Source organism: Globicephala melas, chromosome 20 (genome assembly GCF_963455315.2).
Source record: "Globicephala melas chromosome 20, mGloMel1.2, whole genome shotgun sequence".
In the NCBI taxonomy this organism is placed as follows: Eukaryota; Metazoa; Chordata; class Mammalia; order Artiodactyla; family Delphinidae; genus Globicephala; species Globicephala melas.
The window spans coordinates 35,229,897-35,244,389 of NC_083333.1; the positions used below are offsets into that span (position 1 = coordinate 35,229,897).

Sequence of the window (14,493 nt, forward strand, 5' to 3'; positions counted from 1 at the left end):
CACCAAGAATGAATCGGCCAGCACCTTGATCTTGGACTTGCAACCTCCAGAACTGTGCCAAATAAATGTCCGTGTTTCAGCCACGCAGCTTGTGGTATTTTGTTACAGCAGCCTAAGAAGACTAAGACAAGACCCTTTGTGTTCATGCCCTTTCCAGAGAACCTCTCAGGACTGGCTGCCTTACGCATATTTAAAGATTTAAAAAATTGCCTTGCTCCTTAACTTCTGGTTTTTGTCCTTGATCACTACCAAGACCAGATGGTTACAGGAAGCAACATTTTAAATGAAATGCCTCACAAGCAAGTCTTAACCTTTGTCAAGAGCCCAGAAGAAAAAGCTCTGTTCCCGCACTCACCCAGGCGAGGAACATGCAGCTCGTTAGGGTTAGGGTGCCACTCAGAGCACAGTGTCTGTCCCCACTTCACAGTGTTGCTACATTTGTCCTCATTGAGAAGACAGCCTTTCTAGTAACTGCTGATTTCGTCTTTCAGTCCTGCAAGGTGGGAGCTCCTGACTCACCCTTTATGTAACCACGTGGTTTCGGCTCTCGTTACGTGCACTCCAAGGTTTTCAGGGAGCTTTTTGCCACTGAATCATTGTCACAGAAACGTGTTTTTCTTTGCACCTAATGTTAAAATTGTCATCTTACCCTCATCTGAATGCAAGCACGTCATATTAAGATAACTTGTTTGAATGTCCCGATGACTGGGGTGTGGGCCAGCTGTTTACCAAACCTGTGTCCATATCCCCTCATTTAAAAAACAGACAAACAGAACCTTCCACTTTATTATAACAAGTAAAATTCTGGTGCCTTTACTATGACAACCTTCGAAGGCAAATACATACTAGTAATATTTATTGGAAACCTGACTGGGATTTTCAAAGGAAATGATTATGTCTGAATACATACCGCAACCAGGTAGTTTGAGTCTATTGATTCTCAAGTTAAATAAAGCTGGCGATATACAAGAAGAAATATCTTCTTTATTGATGTTCCATTTATATTGAGTTTAAAATCTACTAATATCAAGCCTTTTGCCCTAATTCCCTGTCTGCTGGAAGCGATTAATGACTAAATGTCTTTATTAAAGCAGATGTGCCCTTTATTTCCAGTAACACTGCCTCTGAAGAGCAAGCTAATTAATGATTTTTAAATGTTTAATGTAAGCAAGAAATAAAGCAGTTTTGTGTGTTGCTGCAAAGAAGACATTCACAACTGATCTGCATATCACTTAATTAAACCAGGTCATTCACAGAAAATAATTATCTTCAATTATGATAAAAAGAATTTGGTGAAAGCAAAATGGAAATTATTCTGCCTTTAGTGAGGAGTTACACCAATAGCGCTTACTGAAGTCAAGAAAGCAATTATCTGAGGTGGTGGCCAAACAGGGGATAAGTTATTTACTGTAATTGCTTGGAAATGCGGCTGTGTGTGAACAGTGGTTTTAGATTAATTTCCTGCTTCCTTTTAGATATTGTCATTTTCTTATGAGGATCTATAAAACTTTATTTACATTTAAACACCCACTTGAAGGACCATGTTTTTTTTTCCACTGTATTATTGATTTATTCTTTTTGCATTTTAAAAAAGTTACACTTGTTGAATATACTGTTAGTACCCACAAGCCAGCTAGCAGATCTGGTTTTTTTTAATTAATTTTTTTTTATATAGCAGGTTCTTATTAGTCATCAATTTTATACACATCAGTCTATACATGTCAATCCCAATCTCCCAATTCATCACACACACACACCTGCCCCCCCGCGCTTTCCCCCCTTGGTGTCCATACGTTTGTTCTCTGCATCTGTGTCTCAACTTCTGCCCTGCAAACCGGTTCATCTGTACCATTTTTCTAGGTTCCACATACATGTGTTAATATACGATATTCGTTTTTCTCTTTCTGACTTATTCACTCTATGACCGTCTCTAGATCCATCCACCTCTCAACAAATGACCCAATTTCGTTTCTTTTTATGGCTGAGTAATATTCCATTGTATATATGTACCACATCTTCTTTATCCATTCGTCTGTTGATGGGCATTTAGGTTGCTTCCACGACCTGGCTATTGTAAATAGTGCTGCAGTGAACACTGGGGTGCGTGTGAGGACCATGTTTTGATGGGAAGTCCATGAGGTGTTACAGAGCTTGGACTCGGTTAAGTCACAGCATAGTCTGTCCCACCTGCTGAATCATAGGACCCTGGGGTAGAAAAGGTTGTGAGATGACTGACCCCTATTTGCATTTTAGACTTCTGGTCAGTGGCCACTTCTGCTTGGTGGACCTTCCCAGTGAAATTCCGCAAAGCCAAAAGCCTCTAAGATATGCTCTATGCTCTCATTGACATGAGTGTCTTTTCTAAGGAACAGGTGGTTTTTTGTTTTCTTTTTTAACATCTTTATTGGAGTATAATTGCTTTACAATGGTGTGTTAGTTTCTGCTTTATAACAAAGTGAATCAGCTATACATATACATATATCCCCATATCTCCTCCCTCTTGCATCTCCCTCCCTCCGTCCCTATCCCACCCCTCTAGGGGGTCACAAAACACCGAGCTGATCTCCCTGTGCTATGCGGCTGCTTCCCACTAGCTATCTGTTTTACATTTGGTCATGTGTATATGTCCATGCCACTTTCTCACTTTGCCCCAGCTTACCCTTCCCCCTCCCCGTGTCCTCAAGTCCATTCTCTACATCTGCGTCATTAAGGAACAGGTTTTTCAACTAAGGTACAAAGTGGTTACCCAACTTTATCTAGATAATCCTGGGGCTTGAACACGAATTCTTTTGATTCCATTCCTATGCAATTTCCAGAAAGAAGAGGGTTCTAAAAGGTTTTGTCACCATCCTTATCATACCAAGCTAAACCTGAACCATTTTCTGTGCCCCTCCCCTCCCCCACCCCCAAACAATAGATAATTTTAAGAAAGACAGTGGTTCTCACTTGTGTCTTTAAAGAGCCCAGCTTGCTGTGAAGTCTCTGCACCTCTCTTCTGCCTCTAACCAGCTGGGACAACGCAGACCTCGTCCTGGCTTTGCCCTGGCACAAGCCATGTCCTCCTGCTGGGAGTGTGTTTCTTACCCAAAGTGAGAAGAACCCAGAGGACAGGACCCTGAGCTCACTGTGACCATTTTAACGGATGTTGAAATACTGGCAATTTGCCAGATGCTTGAACTGTTTCCAGAAACTGTTCTTTTCACAGTCTCTTCTTGCATGCATTGGTAGTACAGGCAATATATATAGACTTTCAATGTGATACTTAATCTGTCACTTATAGTCATGTTTTTCCAGTGGGGGGGAAAAAACCTTCTGTTTTTTCACCATTTCTCCAGGACTCTGGATCGATTTGGAAATGTCCTACAACGGGTCCTTTCTGATGACTCTTGAGACCAAAATGAATTTGACCAAACTAGGTAAAGAGCCTCTTGTTGAAGCCCTGAAGGTTGGAGAAATTGGCAAAGAAGGGTAAGGGGCTATATGAATTTACTAACCCAACCCTGGGGAACCACCTCCTTCCTCGAGCCCTTGAGAAGCAGCTTTAATGTGTGTAGCCCCAATGTTGAGCGCGAGCTTCATGTAAGTGCTTCCTGGCCCCGGAGGATTTCAGGGAATAGTTTCCTGGTTTCACCCCCTGCAGACTGTGAGTCCCCGCCTCTGCTCAGTGCCGTAGGCCTTGGTGCTGCCAGTGGAGCATACAGTGTCGATTACCTGGAAAGCATCCCTGACTCAGACCAGCCGGGCAGGCTGCACAATAAGATGCTTTGTGAAGAGAAGCATCATCCAGCAGTTTCCTCCTTCAGCTTTGCAGCCACGCACAGCACTGTGTGGGCCAGGCTGAGGTGCTTCAGGGGGCTGCCTGCTGTAATCACAGCGTCAGAGTTATTTATAATTAGACGATTGATCTTGTAGCCAAGAGGGTGCTCCTAAAGTGTTTGGAGACGCCTTTCCCCTAAATAATACAATGTCTATTTTCTTAGTAAACTCCTCTCTTTGTAGAAGATACTGCATCTGTTGCCGAGTTTGTCTAATTTAGTAAATATTTCCAATTTGTGAGATAGTTAATGAAGCTGATTCTTTTTCTTAGATGCCTAGAATGGATAAGCTGGAACTGTCACATTCCCACATAGCTTAAAAATGACTGCTTCCGACTACACATTTAAATTATATTATTGTTTTTACCAAACTAAAAATGCTGATTGGAGTCTGCTTCTCACATCTTCAGCCCCTTTGCATGGAATTAGCAGTACAGTGATCGGAAAATGCCACAAGGAGCCACCTTCTCAGCATCTAAATATAAATATAAGACACAGGCTCTTAGATGTTCGCTATATTATGATGCTGACCTGATGCTTGTATTCATACTTGTGGTGAAAGCACAGTAGATGGGGGAGTTGGATCATACATTTGAGAACGTTCTTTCACTAAGGTGATTCCGAGTTGTCCAGGTGACTTAATGAAAATGTTCATATTTTAAATTTTGGAGAATTTCACTTGCTGTATGCAGTCTAACCTGTATCTGTGCTATTTTCCTTTCACTTTTCTACTGTTTTGTTAAAATGTGTTTGGATTCGGCAATCTGTGGATTGTGTTTTCCGGTGAGTGGTATTGATCAGCCCTCCATGTAGCATTTCATACCCCATCAGTGCTGAGCCTCATTCGGCCCCATGTGACACCGCGAGGAAGCTTGTCCTTTCATCATGTTCCCCAACATAAAGGCACCGTTTGTAGACCTGAGTGGATTGAGATCAGGAGCATTTAAGAGGCTTTCCTGGGGGGAGAGTCGTACAGACTTCCTTGATTCGTATTTCCGGGGTCCTGATCTAGCCCTCTAGTCAGACTCAGCTTCTGTCCCCAGCTGCCCCGACCCCGACGCCATGCCCAGCTGAGCGCCATCAGGCCAGCCTTGGGACAGCAAAGTTGCAGAACCAGCTGCCAGTAAAACCAAGCACCTTAGGCAGAAGCAGTCTTGAAAATGAGCTCTGACTAACCGGGAGCAGGACAGAGCAGACTTCGGTCAGGAGCATTTGTGCAGGGAGCCGTTTCTGGAAACAGCCCTGTGCTGGCCCAGGGCTGCTGGGACTCCATTGGAAAGAGGGGTCTTGGGAGCAGGTAGGGCCCCACCACAGCCAGGTCCCTGAGATCCTTGCCACTGAGGCATTCCATGTTCACTGTTATTCATGCAGCTCTCTTGGCACAATTTCAAGTTCATAAACTCAGCTGATTGGAGGACAGACACGTTTCTGAGCAAGCAGTGCTTCTCTAGACTGCATGAAAAAAGTCCTCTGCGTTAGGATTATAATGGTATTATATTTAATTTATAATATATATCTAAAGCACCATTTTTTTCCAGTAGAGTCTGGTATAAAATGTTTTGCTTCTTCCTGTGAGGGTGTTAAATTTTATGTTGATGTGTAATTGGCTGTCATTTAATTTTAAAAGCAAGGAAAAATACAATCTCAAAGCACTTGGGAGGAAAACGCCTGGATAAATGAACCCTTAACCCTTTTTTGCATAAAGGACCCCCTTGGGAATCTGAGAGCTCTGGATCCTTCCCCCAGAGAATGCCTACACATGCACCATTTGGCTCACAATTTCTGGGAGCTTCGAGAGCCTCTCAAAAGCCCATCCATAGCTAAGAGCCTGATCCCAGAAGTGATTCTAGCATCACTTCTCCTCCTCAGTCAGGAGCTATGGAATCGCCCTGAGGCTGGATGCCAGAGGAGAGGCAGAGCCCCTGCACCTGTGGCTGTTACTGAGCGTGTGATCTTTGGTTTCCTTGAGGAAGCCTCTCCTAGAGCAGCATGTGTGAGTGGTGGGTCCGCGGCAGCCCTTTCCTCCAGGCCCTCCCTTTAGCCCGTGGCCGCCTGTTCAGGGCCTCACTTCTGGGCAAGGGCTTGTCCCCTGCCGTCCTGCTCTGGCAGGGCCTCTGCTTTGTCTCGCTGCTTTTGTCTGTCCCCCTTCAAGTGTGCAAATGACTGTGCCGTGGGGAGTACCTGAGGAGGTGCTGCTCAGCCTGTGGGAAGTCCTGCTTACTGTAGAAAGTTTATAAGGACCCTGAGGCTGGTGGTAAGAAACTGAAGTCTGTGTCGCTTCACTCTAGTGAAGGCCTTTCCCTTTGAAATGTGGGTACCCTTTATATTTGCAGACATTTTTCCTTGAGTCTTTGTATTTCCCGAATAGTCTTCTTGTTACACATTGTAGTTACAGTGACTTTGGGGCGATAGACACTCAAAATGGAATTCAGGTGGTGAGCTGGGCAGTCTGAACTTTAGGAATTGGCCTGAAGGGGACCTAAGCGAGTCAGGAAGGGGAATGTGCGGCTCGTTGGCTGCTCTTTAAATGCACATCGGGGCGGGCGTTTCCTGGAAGGCCCTTGGCCCGTCCGTGCTCTACCACGGCAGCCTGGGCTGGCGTGCAAGTCCCTGCATGGGGCCCCCACCCCAACCCCTGTATTGGGCCGCTAGTCCCCGGTGTACCCGGGTCCACCACCCCGCCCCGAGGCCCTGATATTCTGGGAGCCCAGTGCTTGTCACCCACGCCGTGACTCAGTCTAGCTCTGGGGGTGTACGTGCACGTGTGTGTGGCAGATACATGGGCCCGACTTCTGTTAAAGGAAACGAATGCACTTTCGTGAGCGTGGTCCCCCTCCAAGCAGTCCTCACTGGGCTGTTTAATCTAATTATGCACCCTTCACTTAAAGCATTTTTTGGAGCTGCTTTTTAGAGTTGCCTCCGGAGTCTGTGACATTCCTTTAAGTATTCTGAGTGACAGCAAATCTTCCTACTTTCTAGATGGATTGGATCTTTGAGAAATTGCCAGACGTCGTTCAGAGGTGATGGTGATTATGAGACTAAGAAATTAAATGTTTTGTTCAAGACAGAGAGTATCAGTGATAAAATAACGCACTTTTTCTTATGTGTCCGACTGCAAGCGCATTTCCAAAAAGATTTTTAGCAGAGGCAGCAAAACTGGAATAAGCCCTTTAAAGTGACTCTTGAAAGGATATTACACTTATCTCGAATTCTAAGGTGTGTTTAAAAAAGTAGGCTTATCGTGTTCTAGCACATCTTATATAAGAATGTGCAGGGTGTCTTTCTCTGAAATTCATCATAAGGTTGAGATCACAAAATGCATGTTCGGTGATAAAACTTGAATATCTGCCAAATATTTAATTACACTTTTAATTAGTAAGTATTGGGTGCTGCATAGTACAGCCCCCTATGCCGAGAGGAGAGGTACCATTTGGTCACAGTCAGAATTTCATGTCATCTGATCTGTTTTAACTGACAGAGCATTGTCTAAATGATTAACTTCAAGCCACAAAATTTGTCCTGTTCTTTGTCCTGTGGAGGATTAATTCAGGAACCCGAGAGCTCACTGCAGTGCTCAGCCTTTGGCATCTTCTGCCCCAGGTCTGGAGGCTGCCAGATGACAAATACCAGTGGGGACAGAAGGGGACAGTGGTTCTGCGGGTCTCACTGTGGTCCAGGATGCTGAGGCAGCCTTTTGTGCTCTGTACCTTCCTTACCTGGCAGCACGAGGTCTGAGCCAGGGAGCGCAGTCGTTTTACTGATGGAGAAGTAAGATAGATTTCTGAGATGGTCGTGTTATCTTTGGGGACTTAGCTCCCTGACTTTCTTCGTCCCAAGACCCAGTGCAGGCTTTCTTGGGAATCATATTTTACCTTTTATGTAAAAGCAGAGCTCTGTGAGGGCTGCCTAACCCTGGAAAGCGCTGAGATGGTTTTGTGACCAGCACACACACGTGAGCATTTCCTGGACTAGCCTGGCTTCTGACGGAAGAAGGAGGAGTCGGGTGCTGTCCCCGTGGCCGGGGACAAGAGGCCTTTGTGTCTGCAGAGGGAGTTTCCCTTTAACGCTGTGCTCCAGCCTGTTGGCTAGAGCGCTGGCTCTAATGTTTCAGGGCCAGGATCAAGGAGGATCCGGGTGTCCTGCCAGGGAGGACATTTGTGCTCGGTCCTCTTACAGCCGGGCTCCTGTTTCAGGGCGGAGATTTCAGTGCCCTCTTCCCAGTGCTGGGGCCTCTGCTGGGCCTTCAAGTCCACACTGGCGGGTGTGCTCTGCCCTTGGGTGCCCTTGGCCCTTGTTGGCCAGGAGATGACTGCCCCCGTGGGCTTCTGGTGGCCCAAGGAAAACCCCAAAGGGTTACGCCCGCAGGAAGATGGGACCTAAGCTGCGCTGCCTTCCCCTGTCCTGGTGATTTTTCTCCTTATCAAAAATACAAGGCCCCCACGTGCCACAACTAAGAAGCCTGTGAGCCGCAACTGAGACCCAATGCAACCAAAAAAAAAAAAAAAAAAAAATACGAGGCCCACGCTCTGCCTAGTGACCATTTGGTAGCTTAATTGTGTTCATTCTGTCCCCATTAAGTCTCTGAGCCTCAGAGATGGGCCCTGCTTTCTGCCTCTCTGAAGCAAAGCCACCATCCAGGGAGGGAGCTGCCTTCTTTGGGGCCCAAGCTTGGCCAGGAACCCCCAGGGCCCTCACAGGGAAACCTTGATCAATGGCTGCTGCCAGCGATCCAGTGGAAACTGAGGCTCTACCCTGGAAAGATTAACGAGGGACATTGCTCTTTGGTGAAGTTTTTTATTACTTCATTTTAAAAACGTGGTTTTTTAAATATAAATTTATTTATTTTTGGCTACAGTGGGTCTTTGTTGCTGTGCATGGGCTTTCCCTAGTTGTGGCGAGCAGGGGCTACTCTTCTTTGCGGGGCGCGGGCTTCTCATTGCGGTGGCTTCTCTTGTTGCGGAGCATAGGCTCTAGGCGCGCGGGCTTCAGTAGTTGTGGCTTGCGGGCTCTAGAACGCAGGCTCAGTAGTTGTGGCGTATGGGCTTAGCTGCTCTGCGGCATGTGGGATCTTCCCGGACCAGGGCTCAAACCTGTGTCCCCTGCATTGGCAGGCAGATTCTTAACCACTGCGTCACCAGGGAAGCCCTAAAAATCGGTTTTAAATTAGTACTTTTCTTGAAAAGTTCCTGGGTTCTCATGTCAGTTGCTTCCTAGAGTCCCTTGAGATTTGTTGGTTGTTGGCTTTTTCTGTGACCTTCAGGAGCTGGGGCAGGTGTGGGCTAGGATACGTAATTTCACTAGGAAGGAGTCTTGAGCCAAAACTAACAGGAGGAAACTAAGCCAAAAAGCATAGTTGTTGAACTCAGCCAGAGTCAGGGGACTTGCCTGAACATCCCCGTCATCTGTGAGGTGGTCATGGCACCAACATGAGCTGTCCCCTCCCCCGTGCAACCATCGCTCTTTCCACTCACCCTCCCATTGGCTACGCTGCACTGTTGACGAGATCACTGCATTTTGTGTGGACTGCATCACACTCGCATCACCTGTCTTTCTGACGCATGCACAGAATCCAGCCCTTCAGGCCCAAGTCCTCTGCGGTCCTGCCGGGGACTTGGCACTGAAGGGTCTCCGGGAGGACCAGGCCAATCCGAGGACTCTCGGATTGGGCCTCTTCTGTCTGGGCTGGGTGGGGGAGAGTGATGACGCGGTAGCAGTGGTGGCGGTGGAGCCTGGCGCTGGGCCAGCTGCCGTGGTGACTCTGCCCTGATCAGTTGCAGGCCCAGGGCCTTCTGTCTGGCCGACAGCGACGAGGAGTCCTCCAGTGCTGGCTCCTCTGACGAAGACGACGCACCAGAGCCTGGCGCAGGAGACAAACCGCTTCTCCCAGGGGCTGAAGGGTGAGTGGATCCAGCTTCTGGGGTCCTCAGGGGTCGGGGCTGCAAGTTGGGAGTGAGCTTTTATTGTCTTTTCCTCTCTGATCTTCCTTCCTCCTTCACTTTGAGTGAATGATTTTTGCATTAATAACTAAAAGCCAGTGGGATAAAATTTCATGCCCCAAAGCAAAAGACCTGAATAGCTTTCCCTAATTAAGAGGGCCCAGACCAAAATGGTTTTCTTGGGCCGCTGGAATAAATAACAGAGAATTGAAGGGCGTGTTTATCACAAGGAGCACAGATTACACAACAGCTCCCCCTGGTGTGGATAGGGAGCATTACTTACCTTCTGGCGGGTCACACTTGCTGCTGTTGAGCTTTTAGCTCCTACAATGTTGAAACATTCAGGTGATTTCTTCGGTGAATTTTGGAAACGTGGGTCACTTAGCTGATCTTTTGGATCATGAACTACATTTTGGTGGCTCCCTTTGCCTGTTACTTGGACTGCTGAATGATCAAAGTGCTTAGGCTGCCTCTCTGTAAGGATCTTTTAATTACTTAAAGTGAGTGAAGAAACTAAAATGATAAAGAAACCAGGTGATTCAGAAGTATTTGTAAGAAAATATCAACCTATTCACTTTTGAAATCCTACAGAAGATGAAAAGAGAATCTAGATGTTTGAGGAATTGGGACTAAAGTTTGTGTGCATTATTTAAACTCTCCCCACCTGACCTTCTTAAGAATAATTGCTTTTGCCTACACACATACCCATACTATTCCTGACACTCTGGAACTGTGGAGGGTTTTAAGAGCAAATATCCTCTCTTCATAGGGCAGTCTTAGGTAGATATGACCTGATACAGGAGAGCTTGCTTTCCTGGGCTGCTGGCATATCAGCTGGATGCAGCTTTTTTCTTTAGATGCTCCTGAGCCCTTTGACAAGTCGTTGCTGCTCAGAGTCGCTGTGACACCATCTAAAAGGCAGATGTTTTACTGTGTTTTGTGGCCGTGTTAATGCAGCCTGATTTCTTATTTGCTATGTAGAGATGGTGAGATTTTGCTCAGAGGACACTGGATTTATATTCAGTATTTGAAGGTTATAAAGGAGAGCAGGTGAGATGCCTTCCCTGCTTGCACTGTGAGAACTTGGTCTGACTCGCCATTGTCAAGACTCAGGCTCTATCTGATGTCTGCACCTTGTCTAAAGTTGTAGTTCTCTGGACTTCCCTGGTGGTCCAGTGGTTAAGACTCCGTGCTTCCACTGCAGGGGCACAGGTTCGATCCCTGGTCGGGGAACTAAGATCCTGCATGCCATGCAGCGCAGCCAAAAATAAATAAATTAAATTAAATTTAAAAATAAATAAAGTAGTAGTTCTCACCTGGGGGTTATTTTGTCCCCCCCAGGGACATTTAGCCATGTCCAAAGACATTTTTTATTGTCATATCTGTGGGGGAACGTGCTATTGACATCCAGTAGGCTGAGGCCAGGGATGCTGTTAAACATCTGGCAACATCCACAACAAAGAATCGCCCAGTCCACTGTGTCAGTGGTGCTGCAGTTGAGAAACTCAGGTCTAAAGTCAGGTGAACACAGAGCCACCAACTTGTTTGTGAAGGAACAAAATCTGTACTAACACCCGTCTGTGTCCCTCATTTAAAGGTATGTTGGAGGTCACCGAACAAGTAAGATTATGAGGTTTGTTGATAAAATTACCAAGTCAAAATATTTCCAAAAAGCAACGGAGACAGAGTTCATTAAAAAGAAGATTGAAGAAGTCTCCAATACACCACTGCTGCTAACTGTAGAAGTACAAGAATGTAGAGGAACCTTGGCGGTCAACATTCCACCTCCCCCGACTGACCGAATATGGTGCGTAGAGGGCCCCTCGGGGTCAGCCAGTGATTCCCCTTCTTGCGTGACCTTAAAAATCCCATAAAAATTGCTGATCCTTGACATTATGGAAAGTACCTTCTCCTGGGAAGAAGCACTTCCAAACGTTTTTCATGGAACCTTAACATTAGTTGTAAATCTGATTCTGTCTTCTACTGTGAGTGGTTAATTCACATATAAAGACTCATCTTCACACGTTAGGAAGAGTTAAGGTTATTGGTGAATGAGCTGTTATTGGGATGAGCTGTTTCTATTCTTGGTCTTCCTCCTCTCTCAAGCCAACCCTTTCTACCAGTGAGAACAGCTATCATTTGTAGACCTCTTATTCTCTGCCTAGCCTGGGGTGTAACTGCTTCACCTGGCCAGTCCTCACAGCATCCTGCGGAGATAGGGCCATCGTTATGCCCACCTTACAGATGGGGATCACACATCCAGCAGAGTCCTGGGTGGTTAGGGAAGACTTCCCCAGGTCAGATCTGGATGTTAAGGAGGCAGGAGCATGTGTGCTTGGTAACTGTGGTAGAAGGTCTACCCAGAGAGTTATCATTGGACTGAACCAGTGGGTCTTAACTCCACCTGCATATCACAGTCACCTGGGTGACTTGTTAAAGCTATGCCCAGCCCAGCCCCCAGGATTCAGCAGTTGGGGGGACTAAGCTAGGATTGAGAATCACTGAAATAAATTTTTCATGGGCCCAGCAGAAGAAAATCACTATCTATAAATCTCAATTTTAAATTGACATTCAAATGTGCATAAGGGTATACAGGGATTGCATAAAAGACCTCTTTGTACCATAAGCTACAGTCGTGTGAAAAAGATAGCTCTGTTCTGTTATAGAGTGAAACCAGCATGCTGGTACACAGCCTTAGTGTTCAGAAGGGCTTGTAGGAATGATCACAAAAGGATTTTTTAATTGACTGATCATTTAATGATGATATTGGTGTTTCCCAGTAAAAACTTTAAAATACCATTTTAGATTTTATTTTTAAAAAGTACTGTTTTCACTGGAAGAACATGAAGAAAACAGAAAAAAAAAGCCTGTAACCTTACCATCCAAAAATAACCAGTTAATAAGTAACTTACTGTACATTTTTCCAAGCCTAATAACAAATCTTTTTTAAATAGTAAGAGTTGATACGTTTCTTCCTCTTCCAAGCTTTGACTTAGGAGTTACAAATGCCACTGCTCAATGGGAGTTAAAATTAGAGACCTCTAGGCTAGTGCCACGCAGCGCATGCTCGAGTGCTGAACTGTTTGTTATTAATCCACAAAGATACGTATAGATATTGAGAGTGTTTAGAAACATTCATAGCAATTTGCCATTTTTATTGTACAGGCAGACCTCATCTTACTATGCTTTGCTTTCTTGTAGTTGCCGATATTGTGTTTTTTACAAATTGGAGGTTAGTGGCAACCCTGCATTGTCAGATGATGGTTAGCATTTTTTTAGCAATAAAGTGTTTTTCAATTGAGATATGTACATTGTTTTGCACACTTAATTGACTACAGAATAGTGTAAATATAACTTTTATATGCACTGGGAAACCAGAAATTCACGTGACTCACCTTATTGCAGTAATTAGCTTTATTGTGGTAATCTGGAACTGAGCCCACGGTATCTCCGAGGTGTGCCTGGATTCTTTAAAACATTGGTCCATGATGGGTTGAAGTTTTTAGTTTGATAACACACAGTCTCTTGACTGGATACCTTACCAACAATTCTGAGTGCCAGTCTGCTCCACTGAGAAGCCATAATTATGGTGTGGAGTGTGGAATGAAAAAGCAGGTTATAGAACGTTTCTGTTTACGTATGCATATTAGGAGTGTGGGGAAAATTGATCCCACTTCTCTCAGTGGTCCTGTCTTGGTTATGAGACTCAGAGAATGTCTTTTATTTTCTGCTTTATACACTTGTATATTTTGGATTTTGTAACAGACATATCCTACTTTCATAAAAATCGAAACAAAGAAGATCCTTTCCATTTTAGGAAAAACAAAAACAAGAACCAATGCCCAGGTCATGGACTTTTCCGGTGGCATTTCCTGGCTTTCTTAGTTTGTCACAACTGTTCTCAGATCATCACGGCCCTGGGTCCAGGGCCACAGGGCGCTCACAATCCATACTTGCTGCACTGAGGTGCTGTTTAGAAGGGAGTTTCGGAAGAAGAGAACATTTAAGTAGTGATAAAGCCTTGTGTAAATGAGGAATGTTTGTTCTTGGTACTGTCCACTTCTTTTCTTTGATTCTAAATGTGGTTATTACTCGTCTTTAAAAGGTATGGTTTCCGGAAGCCACCACATATCGAGCTGAAAGCTCGGCCAAAACTTGGAGAGAGAGAAGTGACTTTAGTTCATGTGACAGACTGGATAGAGAAGAAACTGGAGCAAGAGTTTCAGGTACACCTGCAGTGTCATCTAGTGTTTCATGCTGAGGCTCTAAAGGCTCTGGGTAGAACAGAGGTTCTGAACTTCATGTGGGTCAGGATCCTCCTTGGAAAATCTCGTGAAAGCTATGGACCCCAGGAAAGTACACATATGATCAAATAGGCGTAAAGTTTCAGGTTCAGTTTCAAAAACTCTGAAACTCATCCACAGAAGCCTGTGAAGTAGTCTTTAGAGGAAACTCAAAAGGTAGGGGTCAAAGAGCAAAATGACTGTCTTGTACCAGTAGGCCTGGCGAGCCGTCCATCTGCTGGGGCTATCTTTGGACTTTTCCCCGGGTGGGGCCTGGAATTGGCCAGCTAGTAGCACGCGGGCTGTGGTGGTTCCTGCCCTTGTGTGGTACCCATCTTGCTTGGTTTGTTTTCAACAAACGAATTGTTTGTTTGTTGCAACAAACATTCTGTGTGTAGCTACCACCTACCCTGGAAGTCCAAAGATGAATCAGGCCTGTCCCTCCCCTGTGGATCTTCT

The 14,493-nt window shown here is 45.4% G+C and overlaps 1 protein-coding gene across 2 annotated transcripts in view; it reads left to right on the forward strand.

Annotated features, from left to right (window-relative positions):
- The window catches only part of TEX2 (testis expressed 2), a 105,469-nt gene that overhangs the window by 88,126 nt on the left and 2,850 nt on the right, over positions 1–14,493 (forward strand). The window contains exons 8-11 of one of the 2 annotated variants that reach the window (XM_030843320.3): positions 3,336–3,468; positions 9,587–9,712; positions 11,349–11,558; positions 13,857–13,977. In XM_030843320.3, coding sequence (XP_030699180.2) covers positions 3,336–3,468; positions 9,587–9,712; positions 11,349–11,558; positions 13,857–13,977 — 590 coding nt within the window. The remainder of the gene's footprint in view (positions 1–3,335; positions 3,469–9,586; positions 9,713–11,348; positions 11,559–13,856; positions 13,978–14,493) is intronic. The other variant, XM_060290107.1, reaches the window with a different exon arrangement.